General features: G+C 40.2%; 1 protein-coding gene across 4 annotated transcripts in view; it reads right to left on the reverse strand.

The window, feature by feature from the left end:
* Positions 1–22,192, reverse strand: part of bcl11ba (BCL11 transcription factor B a) — a 52,896-nt gene that overhangs the window by 16,753 nt on the left and 13,951 nt on the right. For all 4 annotated transcript variants that reach the window (XM_067368374.1, XM_067368375.1, XM_067368373.1 and 1 more), the window contains one exon: positions 21,641–22,028. In XM_067368374.1, the coding sequence (XP_067224475.1) occupies positions 21,641–21,957 (317 nt within the window). In that variant the 5' untranslated portion in view covers positions 21,958–22,028. The remainder of the gene's footprint in view (positions 1–21,640; positions 22,029–22,192) is intronic.

Genomic DNA, 22,192 nt, shown 5'->3' on the forward strand with positions numbered 1-22,192 from the left:
AAACAAGCACCAGATCATCTGCCTCATGAGCAACATGGCTAGTTTGTGCGCTATCTGCAAGGCTAGTAGACTTTTTTTTTTTTTTTTTTTCCTCTTTAAACAAGCACCAGATCTACTTATCAGCAAAAGTTTGAGTTTGTAACTAAGAGAGTTCTCGAACACGTTCACCACAAGTGATTTGCTATTTCGCTTAAGGTGGAGCGTGGAGTCCTTACAAAATGCCAAAACCTCTACTCCCATAAACCAACACAAACGTCCATTATCCTGTCATAATTTCACGCAAAGGATGTTATTTATATTCATCTCTGACAGGAAAAGTGTGTGACCGTGAGAACTGACATTTATATGACTGTCTGTGTTAAAGCTTTTACCCTGACTGACAAAGACGTGCTCTCCTCTCCTTCTGCTGCGTGGAGCGAAATCCGGGTGCATGTGGCAGCGCCGTGGCCCATCTCCTCACGTGAGATTAGGGGAGGCAGGGATTAGGCAGGTTGGGAGGGGGTACGGAGCTGAAGGGTTACTGGCATTATTTCTTATGAATTTAAACGAACGCTGAGCAGCTTAGTAAAATCAGAATGAATTAAATTCATTAACTCACTCAGTGACAGCAAAGTGGCAAGGCGGAGAGAAGAATTAACAATTTCTCTCCAATGAGGTCATGTCATTCTAAAACAGGCCAGCGGTAGATAGGCGGGGAGCGCGCACGGGTGTGGGTCAGAACTTTGAACATCGTGTCAGGAAACCGTGGCTCTCTGGGTCACTGTCAAGCAGAGGGAGCTAGAGGAGAACAGAAGGTCTCATCTCCCTTCATCCTCTCTGCGGACGGGGGAAAGGTGGATGTCAAACTGTCATTACCAGTCCACTGGATTTACTCCCTCTGGAGAACATCAGCTTTTAAATAAGGCTTTAAAATTACCATAAGTGTGCCCGTGTGGAAGTGCGGCCGTGTGTGTGCGACAGTGTGGAAAAAAGGTAGATGCTTTCAGTAGTTTCTGGATGAGGAACCAAGCTAATGCGGAAGGCCTATGTCAGCAGCTCTGTGTATGAAAGCCTGTGTCATGTTAACAAATTAAAAGGATTAAAGGTGAATGGGACAGACATGGCTTAACACCGGCATCAGGCTGGTCAGCACTGGGAAGAAGGGGGGAGGGAGGAAGTGGGCAGCTTTTAGATGAGATTGGGGGATGGGGGGGGGGGGGCAATCTAAACCCCCCTAATCCTGCTACACAGGTCTTAAGTAGCACCAGCCTCACCTGCTTGTACCTGCCTCAAAAAGCAAGAGAGAACTTCTCAGAATTCCAAATGTTGTGAGTTTAAACATAAGAATAGAATCACTAGAAATACGTAATATCTCAAAGCAAATTAATGCAGAGCAGATGTAAAAACAGGGTTCAGAATTAAAGAATTTCAATTAATGAAATCATCCATCCATCTATCTATCTATCTATCTATCTATCTATCTATCTATCTATCTATCTATCTATCTATCTATCTATCTATCTATCTATCTATCTATCTATCTATCTATCTATCTATCTATCTATCTGTCTGTCTGTCTGTCTGTCTGTCTGTCATCTGTCTGTCTGTCTGTCTGTCTGTCTTTCTGCCTGCCTGCCTGCCTGCCTGTCTGTCTGTCTGTCTGTCTGTATCAAATTTTAAATTTAAAAGGTTCTTAAAAATGTTTTTAAGCTCAATCAAGGCTTTGTCAAGCCAGCAATCAAACAATGTCTTGACTAAATTGTATTTTTCTAGTGTAAAAAAAAATTCTTACATTTTGATATAATTTTAATTCATCTTTCTTACATTTAAATTGCAATTCCGCTTTCTGCTTTCCTCTATTCAAATTCCGCAAAATTAAATACCATTCTCAATTCAATTCTGAAAGCTGCACAACCCTGGGCACTAAATCAAACAAAAACATCACAAGTGACTGGCAAGGTAATTATGGATAATCTCATCCATTTAGTGAGTATTAACAATTTTAATAATTGTTAAATCATGGTCTAAATGTTTAATGTGAGGATGTTTGTTATGTTGCCACTCATGATGACATGTTTTTGTCTATCTGGGCACGTACCATGTTTTTCTGCATCAGTGCCATGACTGGTGCTTCCACTGTGAACGCAGCATAAGCCTGATTTGCACGGGACTACAAACCAACAGATTTTTGGACAGCCTCTTTGGTCTGCCCCATGCCAGAGTGAGAGGGTCCAAAGTGTACAGGCCCAAGAGGGAGCATCCCCACATGATATGCCTCTCTTATTGGCTGAACTCTCTGTATGATGTAACAAATCTCCAGTCTTTTGGAGCCCATGCACTGCCATTACATCTTCACAGTAACCTGTGAAAATGCATTGATATATGTTCATAAATAAATAAAATAATCAATTAATTAATTAATTAATAAAAGCAATTAATGCTTTTATCAGGTACCCTGCATGCCCATTCACCAAACTAACTAAAATCAGAAAATGCAATGAACTCAAACATTTCTCATAAAATTCTTTCAAGACCAAATAATCAGATTTATAGCTACTCTTTATCAAGAATTGCTAATTATCTTATTCTATTTTTATTTCTCCTAAAATATTTTTTTGGGGAAATATCTGAGAAAACAAATTATGCATAACTGCAAGAGCTACAGTATAAAAAAACCCTCTGAACTATAAAAGGTTGTTCCTAAGAAGTAAAAAAAAAAAAAAAAAAAAAAAAAAATATATATATATATATATATATATATATATATATATATATATATATATATATATAGGCAGAGATTCATAGAAAAATCCAGCTCCCAGCATCCAGAGTTACTTTCTGACTGACTCTTGCAATTGTCAGACTAATGTATGAGGAGGGTGACTCAAACATCTACCTCACTGATCAGTCTGTCTAAAAATGTTTACACTTGGCCTCAGTAGTGGGTGTCTCCCACAGAAAAGCAAAAATTAGGTTTTGGCTTGTGGTTGAGCACCTTTATTTACCCATCAGTTAGGTGCAGAGATGCCAGCTTGGGGGAAATTCGAGAGAGGTTTGAGAGTCATTTTGTGGCATGCATGAAGCCAGGTGATGATGCATCCAAAAAATAAGCAAGATATCTTGTGAGGCATAGTCATACTGTAACAGAACTCCGTTAGAGTATGAATATAAAAAAAAAACCCTTACTACCTTCTAAAAATACTAAGCATTTGCCCCACTACTGTTAATGTACTTACTCAAAATGTTATATATGTCTTACTGTAAAAAAAAAAGAGAGGGTACTCATTAGTTAAAAAAAAATTAATACATGGATTAAATAATATCTTTGAGCTCAAAAGAAGTTTTAGAACACAAGCTTGAGTTAGGGTCAGTCTGGAGTATCTTACTAATTACAATAAGATGTCAGAGATGTATTTATTTATTTATTTCTAAATGGCACATAGAAAATGTCTCTCTTATCTGACAGAAACATCTGATAGTCAAATTTTATATTCAACCAGACAACTTTGAGGAACTTTCTGTCTGTCAATCATAAGTGTCTAATTCACACATGCTGATTTTGCCTATTTAGACGCATTCCTAGGTCAACATATCTTGGAAGAACATTCTTGTCCAAAACTTTTATCCTAACCATATCCCTACAAAAACCTAACCCTACCCATAAGTTATCATGAAAATCAGAGGGAAATGGTAGGTGAATAACACTGATGTTGAAGCACCTAACCCTGGTTGTAAGCCTACACTTGACATAAATGGTAAACTTGTCCCTCAAATCTTATTGGTTGATTGGAATGTTATTCCAGGATCAACAGAGATGCTGATCCAGGAACATGTTGCACGTGGTGAAATCAGGTTCTGCGTTTAAGTGGTATAAGTTCCAGAACAAATAACATAACTTACAGCACCTTTAAATCCTTTAGCAGTCAACGGGACGCGCTCATAAATATATGCGAACAAATCCGTGAATGTGTTTATGTGGTTTAGAAGGCAGCGTCCGTGCGCTCTGGCCAAGGTCTCTGTGTTTACACTGCTCTTCCAGGACACAGTGCACAGGTTCTCCCTGTCTTAGCAGATTCAGACCAGACATGGGTTAGAGTGGGAATCCAGGGGCTGGAGAAAGGGGGAGGATGTGCGTCCTCTATCATAAACGGCCCTTATAAGGGCCTGATCACATGCAAGCTGCACCTGATGGACTGCACTGAGACAGGGGGCAACCGAGGCTGTTGGACCTCAGGAGCGGTGAAAACGCACGCACACACAGACACACAAATGCCCGAACACAAACACACGACCTGTGCGAGAGGTGCTTCCTATCATCAGGCAGTCGGGAGTGTGAAAGGCTCGCTTTAACAAGCACCTGTAAAATGTAATCAGGCGTACCAAATGCACCCAATAATCGCGCCAGCCATTGTGTCTCGGCCCACTCTGTGCTTCAGACCAGGGAGGAATGGCTTGCAATAATGTACTAATTGCACAAGCACTTGATTTCCGTGGCACTCGGCCGCACTGCAACTGAATGTAAATGTTATTTTAGAGCAACACACACACACATACACACAAAAAAAGATTGTAACTAAAGCCTTTCTGCAAACTGCATGAAATATTTAAATCACTGAGCCAGACCAAACACGGAGGATGATGTAGCTGCAATTAGCAAACAAAACACAGAGGTTTGTGTACTGACAGACCGGGAGTTTTTAAAACGCATGCTCGAAGGGGGGCAGTTCTGCCTTATCCAGGCAATGTTTGGTATCCCTGTCTGGAGAGCATTCAGCTAGACAAAATAATAAGAGAAAGTGGGTGCTCCAGTCAGCATAAACAAAGTACCCCTCCCTGTCAGCACAAAGAAAACATTTTCTCACAGGATGATTATAACTGTGAGTCGAAGTTGTAAAATGGCTCCAATGTCAAAGTGATGATGATAATCACATGACTCTCAGTGGCATGAACCCTGGCTTGCCCAGCGTGTCAAACCACACACTTGAAAATGCTCATTGTGAGTGTGATTTTAACTCTTTGCGACCAATTTTTTCCCTGACAACAAAAATAAATGTCACAAAATGGAAAGCGTGATCACAGGAGTCGTGAGCTGCTCTCCTTCTGTTTAATTCCCAAGCGAAAAAGGGGACTGGAAAAAAAAAATGCTTAAAAAACTCAAGAAAAGAGCACAGCCGAAAGTAATGCTGGAAAAAACATGTCAGAGACTGTAAATGGAGGAAAGGGTGGTGGTAGTGGGGGGTATGGCATTCACACAGTACGCCTGTCTCCAGTATAACTGAAACCAGGCCCGCTCCCATAACCAGTCCAATCTGTTTTCATTTGCCAGAAACAGGGCTCCTTGAACGCCCCCTTCTCTCCTCCCAAAACCCGGTCCTCAATGAAGGAAGGACTTTAAATATCAACCCCTCGCTTCTCACTGGTTGATAATTGACACTCTAGCACATTATAATTATTGGAATTATTTGTTTGAGTACTATTAGTGCATTTATCAGGTATATCCAGAAACCCTAAGATATCTAGTTAATTTGGTAAATCTTAAATGGACAGTTCACCAAAAAATTAAAATTGTCATCATTCACTCACCCTCATGTCATTCCTGTATGACTTTCTTCTGTGGAACACAAAAGATGACATTTGAAAAATGTAGTATTAGACCCCCTTGACTTTCATTAAATAGACAAAACAACTAAAACACTCAAAAAGTCCTCTTTTATGTTCCACAGAAGAAAGAAAATCATACAGGTCACTCTCATGTTTGGATGAACTACCCCATTAATGATTAGCAAGACAACAATCTGTGCTGTAAAATCTAGCTTAAGCTGGCAGACGTGTTTTGGACTTAGACTTAGACTACCAATAAAACAGCTGGTCTTAACATTTTACAATGGTCTTGTTTTTGTTTTGTTTTTTGGAAAATGTTTGTTGGTCAACCAGCTAATGTACTAGAAATTAGATAGCATATTGTAAAACATTGTTATCAGCCTAAGGATGACACGTGTTATAGCTTTAACCAATACCCCTCACTTTGTATGCAAGTCAAATTAGTAGATAAAAAGTACAGTGTAGATTTAGCAAATGAGTAGGTAAACCCGCTGAAACATTTAACTAGGTTGCCCCAGTCCATGCCATCAAGGAGAGCTGGAACAGAAGCAGTCTGACACTAGAAAACTGGAAAATGCTCACTGTCAAAGAGAGCAATGGTTCCTGGCACTGCCTCAGCAGAGAGGAAAAAATGGACTTCAAAAAACTGCATTAGCTGAGCTATTCATTTCATTTGAGAGAATTTACATCACTGCCTGGGAACAATGTCACAATAAGAGCCAAAATGGACCTTCTTCCCTTGATTTTGGTTGAGCGTGGCCCTGAAATAATGTCAAAGTGTCTCAAACACCCAAAGAGGACTGTAAGAAAAGAAATAGAGGAAAAAAGGGCATTGTGCAAACTGGAAGGATAATGATTCATTCTCGTTTAGTCCACATCAACCGGAAATTACTAAAAGCCAAGCGATTTCTGCCAGTGCAACCCTTGGATTTTAGAGGGGAATCCACATGCATGTTATTGCTCTGGTGGGTTATTGATCGTGAGCAGAGACTTGTGCGGTCCGCCGAGGAGTCCTTCAGAGGTGCAGAAAGAGCACAGAACGGAGGCCAGGCGGGTCTTGGGAGCCAAAGCAGCAAGGGAAGATGGGGGCCTGTGTGAGCGAATTAATTACACGTGCATTTTTGGATGGCGTATACCATAATGAGCCCCAGCTGGTCCAGGCATCCAACTCCCTTTAAATGTAACTATAAAAAGCTGGGCATTCAACAATCCTTTCACAAAGAGAGCAGGGCATTATAAAAGGTCCCTGTGATGTGTGTGCAGAAATGTGCAGGGGGCAGGCAGGGAGTGGTGCCAACTGGGATGGCCAGGCACACATTTTAGACGTCGTAGGTTGTAATTGTATGGATAACACCGGCTTGACAAGGGCACTTAAGATCATGGGTCAGGTGACGCGGGTTAAGGTGATGATGATCTGTGAATCAACACTAAAAACTGATTAACAAGGAAATGTATTGTAATGTCCAGGCAGAAAAAATAAAGCAGAACATTAAATAAACGAGCTGCTTAGCTTTACTGACCGACTTCACACCACTCATTTCGCACCTCAGGTTTAAACAAGGTTGATTGATATCACTACCATCTGAGGATGAGGCCGATTACCTTCCGCTTTATTTCAGCTTTGCTGATTAACTTTAATGATGCTCATTTAGCCTTGCGATTCTTATCTGATTTCTGGGCCCAACTGAGCAGAGAGAGAGAGAGAGTGAGAGAGAGAGAGAGAAGATCGGCTAGTGCCGTTGAGGGAAGCAATGTTTGGAATAACGAAGAGAGAGAAAGTTGACTCTCCAGCCCCAATTAAACTGAGCTGATGCACTGGCCTTCGTTTAATTTAATTTCACATGCTACCTCTCACTTTCAAATTAGGCAGATGGCCAAAGTTCCGCCAGAGGCGAAATTCCACATGGCATCCTCTTCCAACAACAGGGGCCACAGACTGTGGACGGAGCGATGCTCCCAGCCGGGGGTCTACAGATCTCTCCCGACCAAGACGTGGCCACCTGGGACACAAGACAATTCTGCACATAAAGACACGACATAAAGACTTGGAGGTAAGTGAACAGGGTGGCCTAACACAACAACAACTGCCTATCTGCCCATGTGCAAATAATGCTTTTCTAAGAAAACTCTGGCCTAATTAAGAGGCTAGAGAGGGTAACTAAACAAAAGTGGCTCAATTACCTGAAAGATATGCCTTTCATCTTCAATTTTTCCTTCAAGTCATGCCAGGTGCATTAACACCTTTCTATACAGACAACAGGGGTGCCATCTTAAAATAACAAGACTCTCTTCTCTACTCCATTCAACCGCCACAAGCAATTTCGCTGGATTAACCGGCGGGTTTCTCTGGTGGCTTTGAGTGCTGAAGAAAGTGATTTGTTTTCCTGCTTCTAATCAGAAGGACGTGTATTAAAGCACAATAAGTGACTGCCGTTGGCTGAGGTCCAGCATTGTTTACAGCTAAAAGGTCCTTGAGCTAGCAAATGAATTAGCCTGCCAATGGGTGGTTTTGGCCTTCCAACAGGTTGTAACAACAGCGGCTTTTGTCAAAGATATGAAATTATCAGAAGGGCCCAGCTATTTGCCGATTTTTTTGTTGTTCAAGAGTTCAAAAAGTAATCCAATTGATTGTAAGCGAGGCAAACGCTACCATAGGCAGCCATATTGTTTTAATGGATTAAAGGGGCCGCTATTTTCATGCCATTTTGAAGGGAATAATTTGATGTGTTTTATTGAGCTCATTGTGTTTTGATAAAGACAGAGGTTGGATTAAATGCACAAGCCTGAGCCTCTGATGAGTAATCGGGGGGAATGCAGTGCTTTGTGAAAGCAGACACTTGCTCTAGTTTCACCACGCTGCCACCCAGACAGTCTTAAGTGTAGAGTAAATAGAAAAGTAACACTAGAATTCACCCGCAGAGGAACAAAATAAACTCTACAAAGCGACATGTGCCAAACCTTAACAGGACGGAAAGTTTGGAAACCGTTGCAGACTCACCGAACGCCAATTGGTTCGTCATGGTGAAAGGCGAGGGAAAGGGTTAACCTGAGAGCATCTCATGGGACGATCGAACGATGCCAGCGCGTGATCCCCTACTCCAGCCAGCACTTTGATAGAGCGCTTTCTCTAAACTCCACAGACGAGAGCAATTACTGTAAGAGAAGCATGATTATAGGTCTGCCATATCCACACAGGCCTGGCATTTTGCTGCTTTACATGCCGGGGGTTTCAAAAGAAGAAAGACAGAGGACAGTATAAAGCAAAGGGGAAGAAAGGCAGCAGGGAAAAGAGAGAGACCCTGGGGAACAAATATCAATATTGTAGGATGCATTTCAGCTTAAAGCAGCTAGAGCCATCACTCTGGCAGGGTGGAATGTCTAGGGCCTGCTCTGCGACCGTTAGCATGTGAAATTGGGTAGACTTAAAACCCCCTAAACAAGGGGATCAACACGCATTCGTCAAGCTGTGCCACCCGCCTGCGCACACCAGCGCACGCAATCTCCATAGAGCGCTCCGGTCCTTCCGAACGCACTCCGCCACGCTTCCTACCTTCAATAGCAACAAACAACCCCTCCATAGACTGTCACCGGGCTTTAATTTCACTCTTAAAAGCTTCTCCCCCACCTCTCCGCATGATCCACAAACTTTGTATTATTCAACCGCTGGCCCCTAATCCTCCCGAGCTAACAGAGGGAAAAATTAGCTTTTGTTAAGTGGTGATTTCTCCTACTAAATGGCAACACCCTTCTGTGGGAAATATTCCAGGCTTGAGAGGCTTCATTAGACGGTTCGGATTTAAACCGGCGAGATGGACTAATTCCCTCAGACGCGCCATGTCAAAAAGCCTGAACGGCCCAGGAGAATGTGCAAACGCTGGGAGGAACCTGTGCTAACCTGGTAATCCCATCCTGTCCACTGCTTTCTACACCCGCCCCATTGTTTGCGGCGCCAATCCACTTTTGCCAAAGCGGCTTTAGAGGGAGGTATACAGGGACTGCCATCTAGGCCTGCTTAGACCCAGCCTGAGGGGCTTACAATGCGCTCTCGTCCCCGGCATCTCCCCCGCTTTACAAATTTAAATCTTCATGGAGACTAGTTCACAAAACAAACACTGTCAGTCTGATGGAGCCTCTGTAACGATATGCAAAAGGCGAGCCGGGAAGGTGCTCAGTTTTCCTGAATAGCGCTGCAGATTTCAAACCTGCAGGACAGGGCTAAACAAATGAAGATAAATACGAAATACCACCATATACATATTTGGTTTTGAGAAGTGGCTTCAACTCTAAAATCTTAAGAGGATTTAAAAGCTGTTGGTTACCTTGAATAATTCCGCACGAGCAATGCAGGAGAAATCTGTGTGGAGTGTACATCTCTGCTGACAATAAAAGAAACAGAAAAATAAATAAAACAAAGGACAGCATGAGGGCGAAAGCCACCAGCGTGTGCACAGAGCTTTGCCAGCTCTCACAGTCCAAATTAGTGACAAGTTTATTCCCTGCCTGTGGTCGGGAGAGACTAAAATCCCGCCATACGACAGCCACAAAGTGGCACAGGGACTGTTTGATGTCTTCATGTGGGACATAGTAACCTCTTAAAGCTTGTACACAGTCCAGAGCACACAAGATTACACTCTCGCAATTACAGTAGGAGGGTATTGTTTACTTCTTTACAGATCGCTGGGAATTCTTTCAGTCCCTCGCTTTTGTCAAAAAACGGTAAACTGCAAAAGATAAAATTAACTGAAATTCATATAACTCTAAATTCTAGAAAATGGTTAGTCAAAAGTTTAGTTAGGGTTAGTCAAAGTCTTGATTACACCTATTGAAATTTGTATTTAGTTAATATGCATCATTATATTTAATAAATTAACATTTGTGTACATATATTTTCCAAAATATGAGCTGAATTACAATCCAGTCAATTTCTCTTCCTGTCATCCTCCAATTCAGTTCAAAATCCAACTGTTAAATCGAAAGGGAGCCAAAAAATCAAAATTTGGCCCAACTTTGCTTTCCTAAATTAATAATTTATTTCGACTTATTTTAACAATATATCTTCTTTCTCAAGAAATCACTTGCTATGACGTTTAAAGTATCAATTGATGCATGTAACATGAGCAGGATGATTGACTGGCTATGATTACGCTGCCCTTGAGGGTTTAGCTTCGTTGTAGGTTTTTCTCGGCCATTATCACAACACTGATGGCACACATGGCAGCATTTAGAAAGCGCCAGGCTTCAGGTATGCCAGAGCCGTCACACACTCTGTGCATTGCAGCATAGCACTCATATGCTGAGCGTCTGTTGGCTCAAAAACACATCTCTTTGTTTTGGATCCAGCCCCAGAATCCTCATGCTGGTAAAAGTTGTGTTTAATTCTGTCGCTATATCAAAATGACAAGGAGACCACCAGATTCTGAAAAAGAAAAGGAGAAAAAGAAACACACACATGCACACTTGCTAGCAAAGGGCATTCACTCAAACACACACACACACACACAACCGGACACACACACAAGCACACGGTGTCGTGTGATGCCTTTGCCAAACCACAAGCGAGGGGCCAAAATTCCATAGGCAAATGCTTGAACCCAGCAGGGCTCTGACAAAGGGAAAAGAAAAATCAGTGGAAAGGTAACGTTAGTGAAAAGTGTACAAATTGATGTGCTTAAATTAAGGCAAATCCCTAAGGACTGAATAAATGGAGCTCATTTCAAAGGTAAAATACTGAGTTATTAAAAAACACACACCAGCAAGGAAAAAGACTCCGCATTTAGAAACATTTTATCAGGATTGCAAGGAGGAAAAGATCACAGAAGCCGACGCTAAGTAAACTGAGAAAAGAAAGCGAATCGTAAACATGTTACTTAATTGCATCCTGGCAATAAGACGGATTAAACCAATCAGGTGTGAGAATAAAAAAGGGAGGAGGAAGAAAAGAGGTAGATTTGAAACAAAATTAAAAATTAAGAAGGTAAACGGTCACATTTTTGTTTCTATTCTCACAACGTCCTCCATTCAGATGGTAAAGACACCAAAGCCCTCTATTGCAGAGAACAGTCGTCTTGTTTAGAAATAAATAGGCCAAACAATAGATTTGAAATGCCTGTCTGCTGTTGAAGGGCTGTTTTCTTCTGCTTGCTTTATGACGTTTCATTACATAGAAAGCCGTTTAAATGACTGCTCTTTTTCTTAGACCAATTACAGGAGATATCTGAGACAACAGCAAGTGAGCTATGCAATAAAGAGGCCCGCACAAACACACAAATGTGCCATATCCTCTTTCTCTCCGGTACATCCGACGCCATCTCCTTCTGAACCACCCCCCAAAACACAAATACGCAAACACACACTCACTCATACATACACACACACACACACACACACAAATCCCCACATCCACAAGCGCCACCGCCACCAATCACAGCCCTGACGCCAGGACATCAATTCTCGCAAGTCGCAGAAAATTACCATGCATGAATGCAAAAAAGCCTGATCAGGAGTAATTAACACGGCTTCATATGCAAATTTTATTAATGCAGAACTACAAAGTCATTATGCAAATGCAACTTTCGTCAAGCCTCTTGACAAATATTCAGAGCTCCAGCCAAAGAACAGGTTTTTCTCTCTCTCTCTCTCTCTCTTTCGGTCTCTCTCTCTCTCTCTCTCTCTCCAACTCTGTACTTTTTTCCAAGGCATAGAGAATGTATAACAAGTATGTTAAGTTATTTCGAACTTGGGAAATCTTTTTTTTATATTCTTATGGAAGTTTAAATCTTAGCAGTAAGGCGATGATGGCCAGGCATCCGCAATTAAAAAGCTGGCTCTTGGTAATGACTGTTTGGCTTTGGAGCGAGGTAATGAACCTGTAATTCTGGGGGAAGCGTGGGGGGGGGGATGCGGATATGAATATGCATGAGGCTCACTGCCTTTGATGATTAAAGAAAATTTTAATATTTAAATGAGTGCATGCAAAGTGATTAACTGAAAAAAGCAACGAGGCAAAAATCTGAAAAGGATTTCAAGATGCTGAGAAGAACATGGATGCAGCTTTCCTTTTTTATGGTCTATTAATGACTAAAACTGTTTTCTCTCGTTCTTTCACTCTCTCTCTTTCTCTCTCGTTTTCGGCTTCTCACTCCTCCTGGCTTTTCCTGTTCTTGCTGCTGCTGGACACAACCCAAATGCGAGGATTTGGAAGGCATTTCAAAAGCCAAGTAAAGGTAGCACTTTCCTGAATTTTGAAGTAGTGGATTAAACACACAGGAGGGAAGAAATTAAAGTCTGGTTCACCAAAGGGGATGGCTTTGGCAGCATGTAAGGCCATGTTATAACTACGGAGGATGGTTCGACATGCACCGCAGAGGGACACGTAATCAACCGCAGATTAACAGAGATGTTGCTAAAACCAGACACTCTACTTTACATGATGGCCACAAAACTAATGGCTTTAAATATATCATTGAATATATTTTTCAAGCTTGATTTCATGTCGCTCTAAATGATATTTAAAATGTAAAGGCTTAGAATGCTGTTTAAGTCAGTAAACAAACTATTAATGCATATTTCAACGTGGATAATTTTAAATCCAAATCTTAATCCAGAGGAGAACTGCACTGTAAAATTGAACAGTGAAATTAATTTAATGAAACTAGTTCATTGTACTTAATAGAAAAAAGTTGTGTGAACTCAATTTCATTGTAGAAAGCTGAACTTAATATGATTGAGTTGCAGCACATTTCTAATCCCCATGATGTTTTGCGTCAGACTGTATAAGTAAATAAATTAAATTAAGTGTTATTTTGTGTGTTTTTGCACAAGATTAACATAGGGAGACATGAATTAGTATTTTGTGTAGTGTTATGTTGGGATTTACAGGGGGTTCTGTTATGTTCGTTTTGTAGGGTTACCATTGTGGTGAAGAGTTGAGTCAGTGGTTAGGTTGAGGATGGGCTGCAAAATCTTTAAGGACATATATAGGCTACTGTGAGTGGTTTGATTGTATACATGCAAGTATATTTGATAATTATAATAGCATGTGTTATCTGCTATCTAACATTTAACCAAGATCTGAATGTGACATTTGTGTAAATGAACTGTGTTTAATAGATGAGTGGGGCAAGGCTGAGAACTGTTGGAACGAAGGGATGCAGGTGACGTGATTGTTCATGAGAGACACCTGTGCACCACACTGGCCTTGCTCCGCTTCCACAGCTCTCGGCCCCGCCCCACTTGTCACAAAAGCTCTACGAACTTAAAAAAATGAGTTACTTTCATCAAATGTTTTGAGTATCCTGAACTTATTGTGTTTTACAGTGTGGCCCCCCTGACTTTCTCTATTCTGTCACTTGATGGAGTTTGGGTTCCTTGCCACTGTCGCCTCTGGCTTGCTTAGTTAGGGACACCTACTATTCAACAATATTATATATATATGATTATATATAGATGAAATGCACTAAATTAATAACTGATGATTTTTCAAGCTATACAATGACACTATTTTTCTTCTAGAGCTGCTGTACAGCTGAAACCAACTTTGTTGCATAATGTTCCTGTTATCACTGTAAAGCTGCTTTGAAATAATCTTTATTGTAAAGAGTGCTATATAAATAAAGATGACTTGACATGACTTAAGTGTTAATAAGTTTAAAAGGTGCAATGGTAAATCTAGTCTAGGAAAAAATTACAAAAAAAAAATCCCTGTATGCTTGGTTGGACATCCCAAAAACCTCAATGACACATTCAAAGTATCATTAACATGCATCCAGACTGCAAATTTGAAATGCATGCATGAGGGAAATATAAAGAAAAATGCTGCATTGCAAGCATGAACTTAGCCAGTGACTAGTGTGGCTAATGCAGACATTAAAAAAAAAGAGAGATGGGTGAGAAAAAAAAACAAAAAAAAAAAACATGGAGAAACTAGACAAAAGTGGGCAATTATCACTTCAAAACGGCCACTTGGTATGGCACTTCAGGCTTTATTGAATCAACTAAAAGGGAATAAAACAAGAAGACCAGCAAAAGAACTGTGTCTAAAGCAACATATTAAATCTAACACATCTCTCTGTGCACATTGATTCAGACATAGCCCCTGCACCAGGGCAGGCCGTCCTCCTGCCAAGCCTTTGTGAATCTTAATTGAAAAAATGGCATGTGCATCATATTATGGAAGCATGTTTTCGATATCTCTGCGCCTGTTGTGTCATTATTTATTGAAGAGCCCTCCCAGTGTATATGTTGATTCTGAGAGAGGGACATGTACTCTCAATTGAGATGTTCTACGTAGTGAGGGAGGATCCAAATATCTGTTTATTCTGGACTGTGCATGTTCATCTCTGCTGGGCAGAAAATAAGAAAAATATATCATCTTCTGATGTACTCAAAATTCAGTCTGCTTCAAAACAATGTTAAACATCTAATGGGCAGCGCATGTTCTCTCAATTCCGCTCTGTAAATATTGAATTTAGACATTACATCAGAGAAAATGTGAACTGTACATGCAAAATAGACTAAACCATGCTAGCTGATGAAACCTGAATGAAGCCAACACCCTACATAGTTACCCTAATACCTAATATAACAAACAAAGATGAAATCTAAATAAATGCTAACATTCAAAACAAAGCACATCATGCACAGTTTACAAGGCTGGCAAACCATGCTGGCACCACACCACTGCAAGTGAAACTCCGAAACAAATCTTTCTGGGCAAAACCTCAAAAATAGGTAGGAAGTGAGGGCACGTAACAGGAACCGTCTGGCCAGGCTCAGTATCACTGAAGCCAGGGCTGGATCGTTCTCCAGAGCATTAAAAGCTCTGAGAAGAGAGATACACCACAATATCACTATTGAGATAACAACCACATTTTATCACTAAAATAAAACTGAAAGTACAATGAAAATATGTTACAGTGCACTCTGTGCTAAATTGAAAGAAAAAATGTTCAGTTACAAAAGCAGAACCTTTTGCTGTGAGCAAAGTTGTCCAATAAAATAATCTGAAAATGTGATTCCTATTCAACTGGTCACGTGATCTCAACATGGCGGCTACCGTTAGGTGAACTGCTCTGTGTTAAATAATACTTATTTTATACTACTGATAAGACTGGGGTCTGTTTCACACACATTATCAAGTACTGTTCATTCCTGTAGATGTTAAAAGTTTTAATGAAGAAATAACTGTGTGCACATTTAATTACCATTCACAATGAATCTGTGACCATCAAATATGCTGATACTGAGCGTGTCAGGCCCCGAACATCAAGCGCTTTTGGCTCCTGATGAATCGATTTGCATAACACCTACAAACGGTTCTGGCACTAGACTCGAGACGGCATTAATGGCAGGTGTGGGCTCCGAAACGACAGGGGCCCAGCAGTGTGATCACTCTCAAGGAGAGGCAGGGTGAGAGAGGAAAGTGTTTGAGGTAAATTTCTTTATAAATATAGCATGTCTCATGAAATATTCACTGCGACGATCTGGCAAGCCAAGGGTCAGAAATAACTCCCCCTGTCGCAGCACTTGTTAGACGTGTAAAGCTGTGTGAGTGTGCTTGGATGGTGTGAGTGGAAAGAGATCGAGAGAGGGAGAGAGAGTGAAACGCTGACAGAAACAGGGGCCCATCTCGGCAAAAGACATGTCCACCATCTCACCACATGGTCCGCTGGCGTTCCTATAGTGATAGAATGCGAGCTAACTGATGCAGCCTGCTGTGAGGTTTTAACTGAGCACTAATGCAATTTTCAGTCACTTACAAACATCTATTTACAGTACTTGCAGTATTGATATTCCTTCCTCAATACTGACATTTTTCAAGTATTAAACTTAGTATTACAGTATTAGTATTATATTGTAAACCCTAACAATCAAAATAATGAATTGGTTTGAGTAGGGCAAACTCAAATTAAATAAATTAGTTAAATTAAATTAAACTTTAATGAGTATTTAGAACTTTCTTTTTCTTTTGAGTTCACGAAACGGACACATTTTAAGTAATCTGAATTGTTTCATTGTTTTGAGTTTTGTTTCCTTTAATTTAGACAAACTTAAATTTCCCAGCATGCTTTGCCATGACACTCAAAATAGAGAATAATGATAAAATTAAGTGTTATATATATATATATAATATGGGAGAATTAGTAGTATTTTCGGGCGGTTTACCATCATGGCTGTTGTTTTGTTAAGTGGGTTTTTTGGGGGTTACCATCATGGCTGTTGTTTTGTTGAGTGGGTTTTGGGGGGGGGGGGGGGAGGGGGGTTACCATCAACTTGCTGTTGTTATAATATGCAATAGGCATAATATAAATGTTCTATATTGCCATACTCTTTCAACAATTGCTATGTTAATGTTATCAAAGCATTGTTATCAATTAGCTAGCTAAATTTCCACTATTAAAAATATGTGTAGATTACATGATCATTTTAAGTTTAATGTATGATTTACTCAAAAATGTAAAAATAAGAGCAATTAAAATGTATAAGTACGAAACTGAAATCTGCCAGTTCTGCTTACTTAAATTTTGAATTTCTTAGCTAAAAAAAAAGTATGTAACATTGTATTAAACTTAATTTAATTTAGCCCAAACTGCTTTATAATATACTTTTAAACTTTGTTTTATTAAATAATCTTAATTATCAAATTAATCAAATGATCTAAAATCTCTGTTCAGAATCTAACAGCAAATTCGCATGAATTCCGATTAGTCTTCTTTCGTACACCTATTTGCATACTTGTGTTTAGCTTAAACATACCCAACTATACATAACTAAAAAAAATATATCCATCTTGAATGGCAGTCAATATAATGAATAAATAACTAAACAAACAAACAAACCAAAAACTGCTGCTGTTCTTTTCTAATGCTCTAAACTATCACATTAACACAACCATTACTGCAACCAAATATATCTGGACAACTAGGATCATTTTTCTATTTGTCACTCTTATTTGCATGCTGATATTTAAGCTAACCTCAAATGCAATGTAGGTTTTGAATGGTACATGGCTTGATCACCACACATTCAAACCAACAAGAGCTTGATTACAACCAACACCAAATACTTTGCGAAATAAGCCTTTATTTACACCCCATTTGAATCAGTTATCTTGAAACCCTAAAGCACTACCATCCCCTTTGACTACTGCACAAGCAACACAAACAGAGCTTGACAGAATCATCTTTACTTTTACCATCACACTTTATGCATATTTAAAATGTACAAACTTCACATCTGATCACTTGTAAGTCAGTGACTAAGGGTTCAAAAGCTTATTTAGAGAATTAAACATCAGCAGAGACAAATAGGAAACTAACATTTCCTAAAGAGTTTACAGTAGATGATTAGATGTTATTCAGACGTGCTAATGTGACCACTTTAGTCTACCTTAACCAAAAATACACATTCTAGGAATTTATGCATAATATTATCTCATTATCATATTATCCTTTTGTTTCAGGTTCATGAGATCACATTATATTATAGCTCTTTAATTAAGGCGTCCTCACAGCGAACAGTTTCAGCACAATGCACCGTGGTTCATAGCACCTCTATCGGAGATCTATAATTAAATAACAAGTACCATTAAATGCCTGGCCAGCTTCAGCAGGCTAAGCCATCTAGATGCATTAAGGGGTGGTAAATGTCTTATTTATTTGTTTATTTATGTACATATTTCACATTTGGACTGCTTAATGGTGCACAGTGGCAACAGCTAGCTATGTCGGCCATCTCAGGGCCCTATTTTTCAGTGCCACTGAACTGTTTTAACCTCGCTGTGCTACACGAGAGGGGCTCTAGCGGCTCTTGCACGCAAACCAAGCCCTCCCTTTGCCCCTAGCAGCAGTTCCTATTGCCTGAGGGTATGCAGAATGTCATATTTTATTTAATTAGGGCTATTAAATATAATTAAATTCCGCTGAAACTTAAGAAGGCTAAGTGGCAATACAATACGGTGCAGAGCGAGCCTGTGTCCTGCTGATATTTATGCGAGAAATATTGAATTCAACCCTCAAGTGGTTCCTCTTCAATGGCTGTCCCGTATTGTCATAGATAACGTTGACTTTTTCATACACACTAATAAAGAAAAAGCCACTGGGAGAATTATCACTAAAAGCTATTTCAGTAATCAGAATACTTTATCACGGGGTCTTTTTCGACTGATTATAGGGTTTCCGGAGCAAAGCACACAATGTTTAGTTATCATTACGGCGTCTCTAGAGAACGGTTACGTATGTGACTTAATGAAGTTGCCGTTCAGTACCTTCACTCAACCAAAAATAAAGAATCACTTGGATGATTTTCTTCCTAAATGCCTGTAATATTACCGCAAGATATGAGGCGTGATACTGGGAATGTTAACTTAAAGGCCTGAAATTATGCTCTTCCCGTTGGACTATAGGTGAATCACATGTGAGAGACAGAGAAGAGAGGGCTGATGTGATGGAGGCTGACATGTAGGAATGAAGCGGTGGAGTTTAAGACCTGTCACAACAGTGCTTGTGTGTCAAGGTTACATGGACGGTTTAATGAAAAGATTCACTCTGGCTGAAAAGAAAAGGGTCTGGAAGTGCGGGAAACTCTTGTGAAGATAATGTTGGTCTGATCAGAGTTGGCTTTTGGAATCTTATTGATGGATCCAGAAGTGGTCTTCTTCATCTACATCTCTCTCTCTCTCCCGCATTCTCATGCTCTCTCTCAGTCATTTCTCCACTTGAAGTAAGCAGATGGATATATTATAGGAGAAAAAAAACAAATTCATGAAAAATGATCCGTGCTTTGCCGAGCAAGAGTACCACTGCTATTTTCAAGGCGGATTGGCTGAGTGTTTTTTTTTTTTTTTTGCGTGTCATTTTCTGTTTCACGTCGAGAACAAATGGAACGGGAAAGGTTTAGCATAAAAGAATACTTTAACCTGCTGGGAGGCAATTATGAATACAAGGCAGCCTGTGAGTGTTTAGCCGCATGCTCAAGCTGACATTCAAGCGTCTTAATCACTTTCAGAGGATGTTTCATCTGCCGTTATATTCTTCTCTGGGAACTGCCTCCCTCTCCAGCCCTGAATTAATGAAAGGTGTAAAATTTACTCTTGCTAACTGCAATATGATTTACAAAGGCAAATGTTCACCTTTCATTTTAATATCCCATTTTTCAAATTCTAAAGTTTAAATGAGATTAAAACTACTTTTCAATGCAGAAAGGTGGGTCAAAATGAAGAAAGATTTAGTCATTTTGTATGGCATTGATTGAAATAACATGAATTGGGTAATTACAATGTTTTTAAATTCGCACTATAAGATAAATAGTTTTTTTTATCCTTAAAAAAACAAGCTAATATTTTGTTCAACATTTCCAAAATGAGATTTTTTTAAGAACAAAAATTCTGTATACTCAGGAATAAGTAATTTAAAGGTTTACATCATACACTGCAAACATAGTCCACTGCAAACTCCGGCCAAGAGTCAATTGCAAGTGAAATTATAATAATAACCTATAATGAAATGTAACTTTTACTGATGTAAGCAATGTATAGTGACTGTCACTTCAAATGTAAATTTAGGGTGCTTGCATATCTTTTCCTCTAGAACTTCACAACACATATCTGTGAAGGATATTAAGTCATCAAAAATGTTTCTTAAGAGAAAGGGGGGAAGTGTTATCTTCACCTGATATATTTGTCACTAATATGCAAAAAGAAAAAACAGTAACACTTTATTTTAGGGTGTTTTAAGTAGTTGCTTATTAGCATGCATACTACTAGAACATTGGCTATTTATTAATACGTAGTAAGCACATATTAATGCCTTATTCTGCATGACCTTATTCTACCTAAACTTAACAACTACCTTACTAACTGTTAATAAGCAGTAAATTAAGCGTTTGTGTGAAAAGTCAATATGAAGAATATAAAAGGTCAATTTGACTACTTGCTGGTGCACTAAAACTTTCATTTTTGGACCCTGACCTAACCTCTTAATTTAGCAAATTGTGTGGTTAGCAAAGCACACGTTTACCTTTCAGTCTTTAAAGAAAAAAAAAAAAACCTTAACTGACGAACTGTAGTGGAACAGTTTGCACGTAACTGTGTGAACGCTTGCATCATATTTCACAACTGACGCCAACACTCTCTCTGTGCGAGCAGCCAGCCAGCCAGTCAGCCAGTCAGTCGGTCTGCGAGTGAAGTCTGCCTGCATCATGTGAGGTACTGAGTAATTTAGCAGCGGCCTCATTATTACAGACATTTAAATACACGAGGCATTGTGGTGGCACGGAATAAATTGTCTCCGATGCCGCGGGTAACTTTCGCAAATAAGGATTGCGAGGCATTAAAAAACGACGTTATTAAAAACCGAGGCAGTGTCATAAGCCGCTCCCCTGCGTTTCCTCCGGTAACTTTGTCCAACCTAGAATATTATTTTATGAGACCCATTTCCCAAGATCCCTCCGGCTTCTTTGTGAAGGACTTGACTGCGCTGTTTTGTAAGATAACTGGGAGAGTTCTCTCCCTACAGCTGGACTAAACTAAACTGCCTCTTTACCCCTATTCAATAGGAAACTCACTCTTTTAATCCTACTCTATTTCTTTCCTTCTCTCCTTTTTTTTTTTCTTTTTTTTTTTTTGAGCATTTGAATTTTAATGAGCTTTTCACCTTTTAAGCAGATGGCTCAGGCTGGATTTCTCCATGAAAGTAGGGTGAGTTCTCTGTCACGTCTTGCACAATTTGTTTCAACTACCAGAGTCCTTCAGGGGGTTTTAGGGCTTTGAGTCAGTAATGTGATGTTTCACTTTGCACGGCGTAGGCTCCCCTAATGAAATCAGCTGAAGGAAAAACAATCTCTCTTGAGGCTCGCAGATGAGCGGTATCACAATCACTACAGGACGCCCAGAGTCCTACCGAGGTAAATGAGTGCGTGTCTCCCTTTGTCTGCAACTCTGCAGGCTGTAAGTGTACGTTTGCGCACATCAGTATTAGAAAACACGCTGGCGCGAGAGAACGTGTGAGTTCATTAGCGTCAGCCTCTTATGCCTGCTCGAAAATTTTTCTGGAGAGAGTTTGACCTACCTGCCAGGCCACTTTCTTGCTTGGGGCAAATTCCTTTTGGGGGCGTCAACAGTCTATCGTCCTCCTCTTCGGGTGTCACCTGGATTCCGATTTCGACCGGTTCCACCACTTTTCTCAGCTCGGCGTGGGGCGGCGAGGGGCTATTGCGGTCCGCCATCTTGTCGTAGCAGCCGTGGCCGGTCGTCAGACCCTGGCATTGCTTTTTCTTGTGCTCGATGAAGAGCAGAATGTCCCCCAGTGGGAAGGTTAGTTGGCACTGGCCACAGGTGAGGAGGTCGTGGTCGCCCAAGCCCGGAGGCAGAGGCCCAGGCATGCTGGGATCCAGCAGCGAGTGAGAGTGGAGATCAGCCACGGCCAGTCCCGCATCCACATGCTCAGCTTCCGCTACAAGGAAGACCAAAAGGAAGAAGAGTTTTGAGACAACATGAAATCTAAATAAAATAATCTCCATCTGTGCAGTGGTCTAAACAAATAAAAATGATTTCATGTAAATAACTTAGTCAACTTCTGAAATAACTTTAATTTCTGCTGATGTAACTGAGGTCATG

The sequence above is a fragment of the Chanodichthys erythropterus genome, chromosome 18 (genome assembly GCF_024489055.1).
Source record: "Chanodichthys erythropterus isolate Z2021 chromosome 18, ASM2448905v1, whole genome shotgun sequence".
NCBI classification, from domain to species: domain Eukaryota; kingdom Metazoa; phylum Chordata; class Actinopteri; order Cypriniformes; family Xenocyprididae; genus Chanodichthys; species Chanodichthys erythropterus.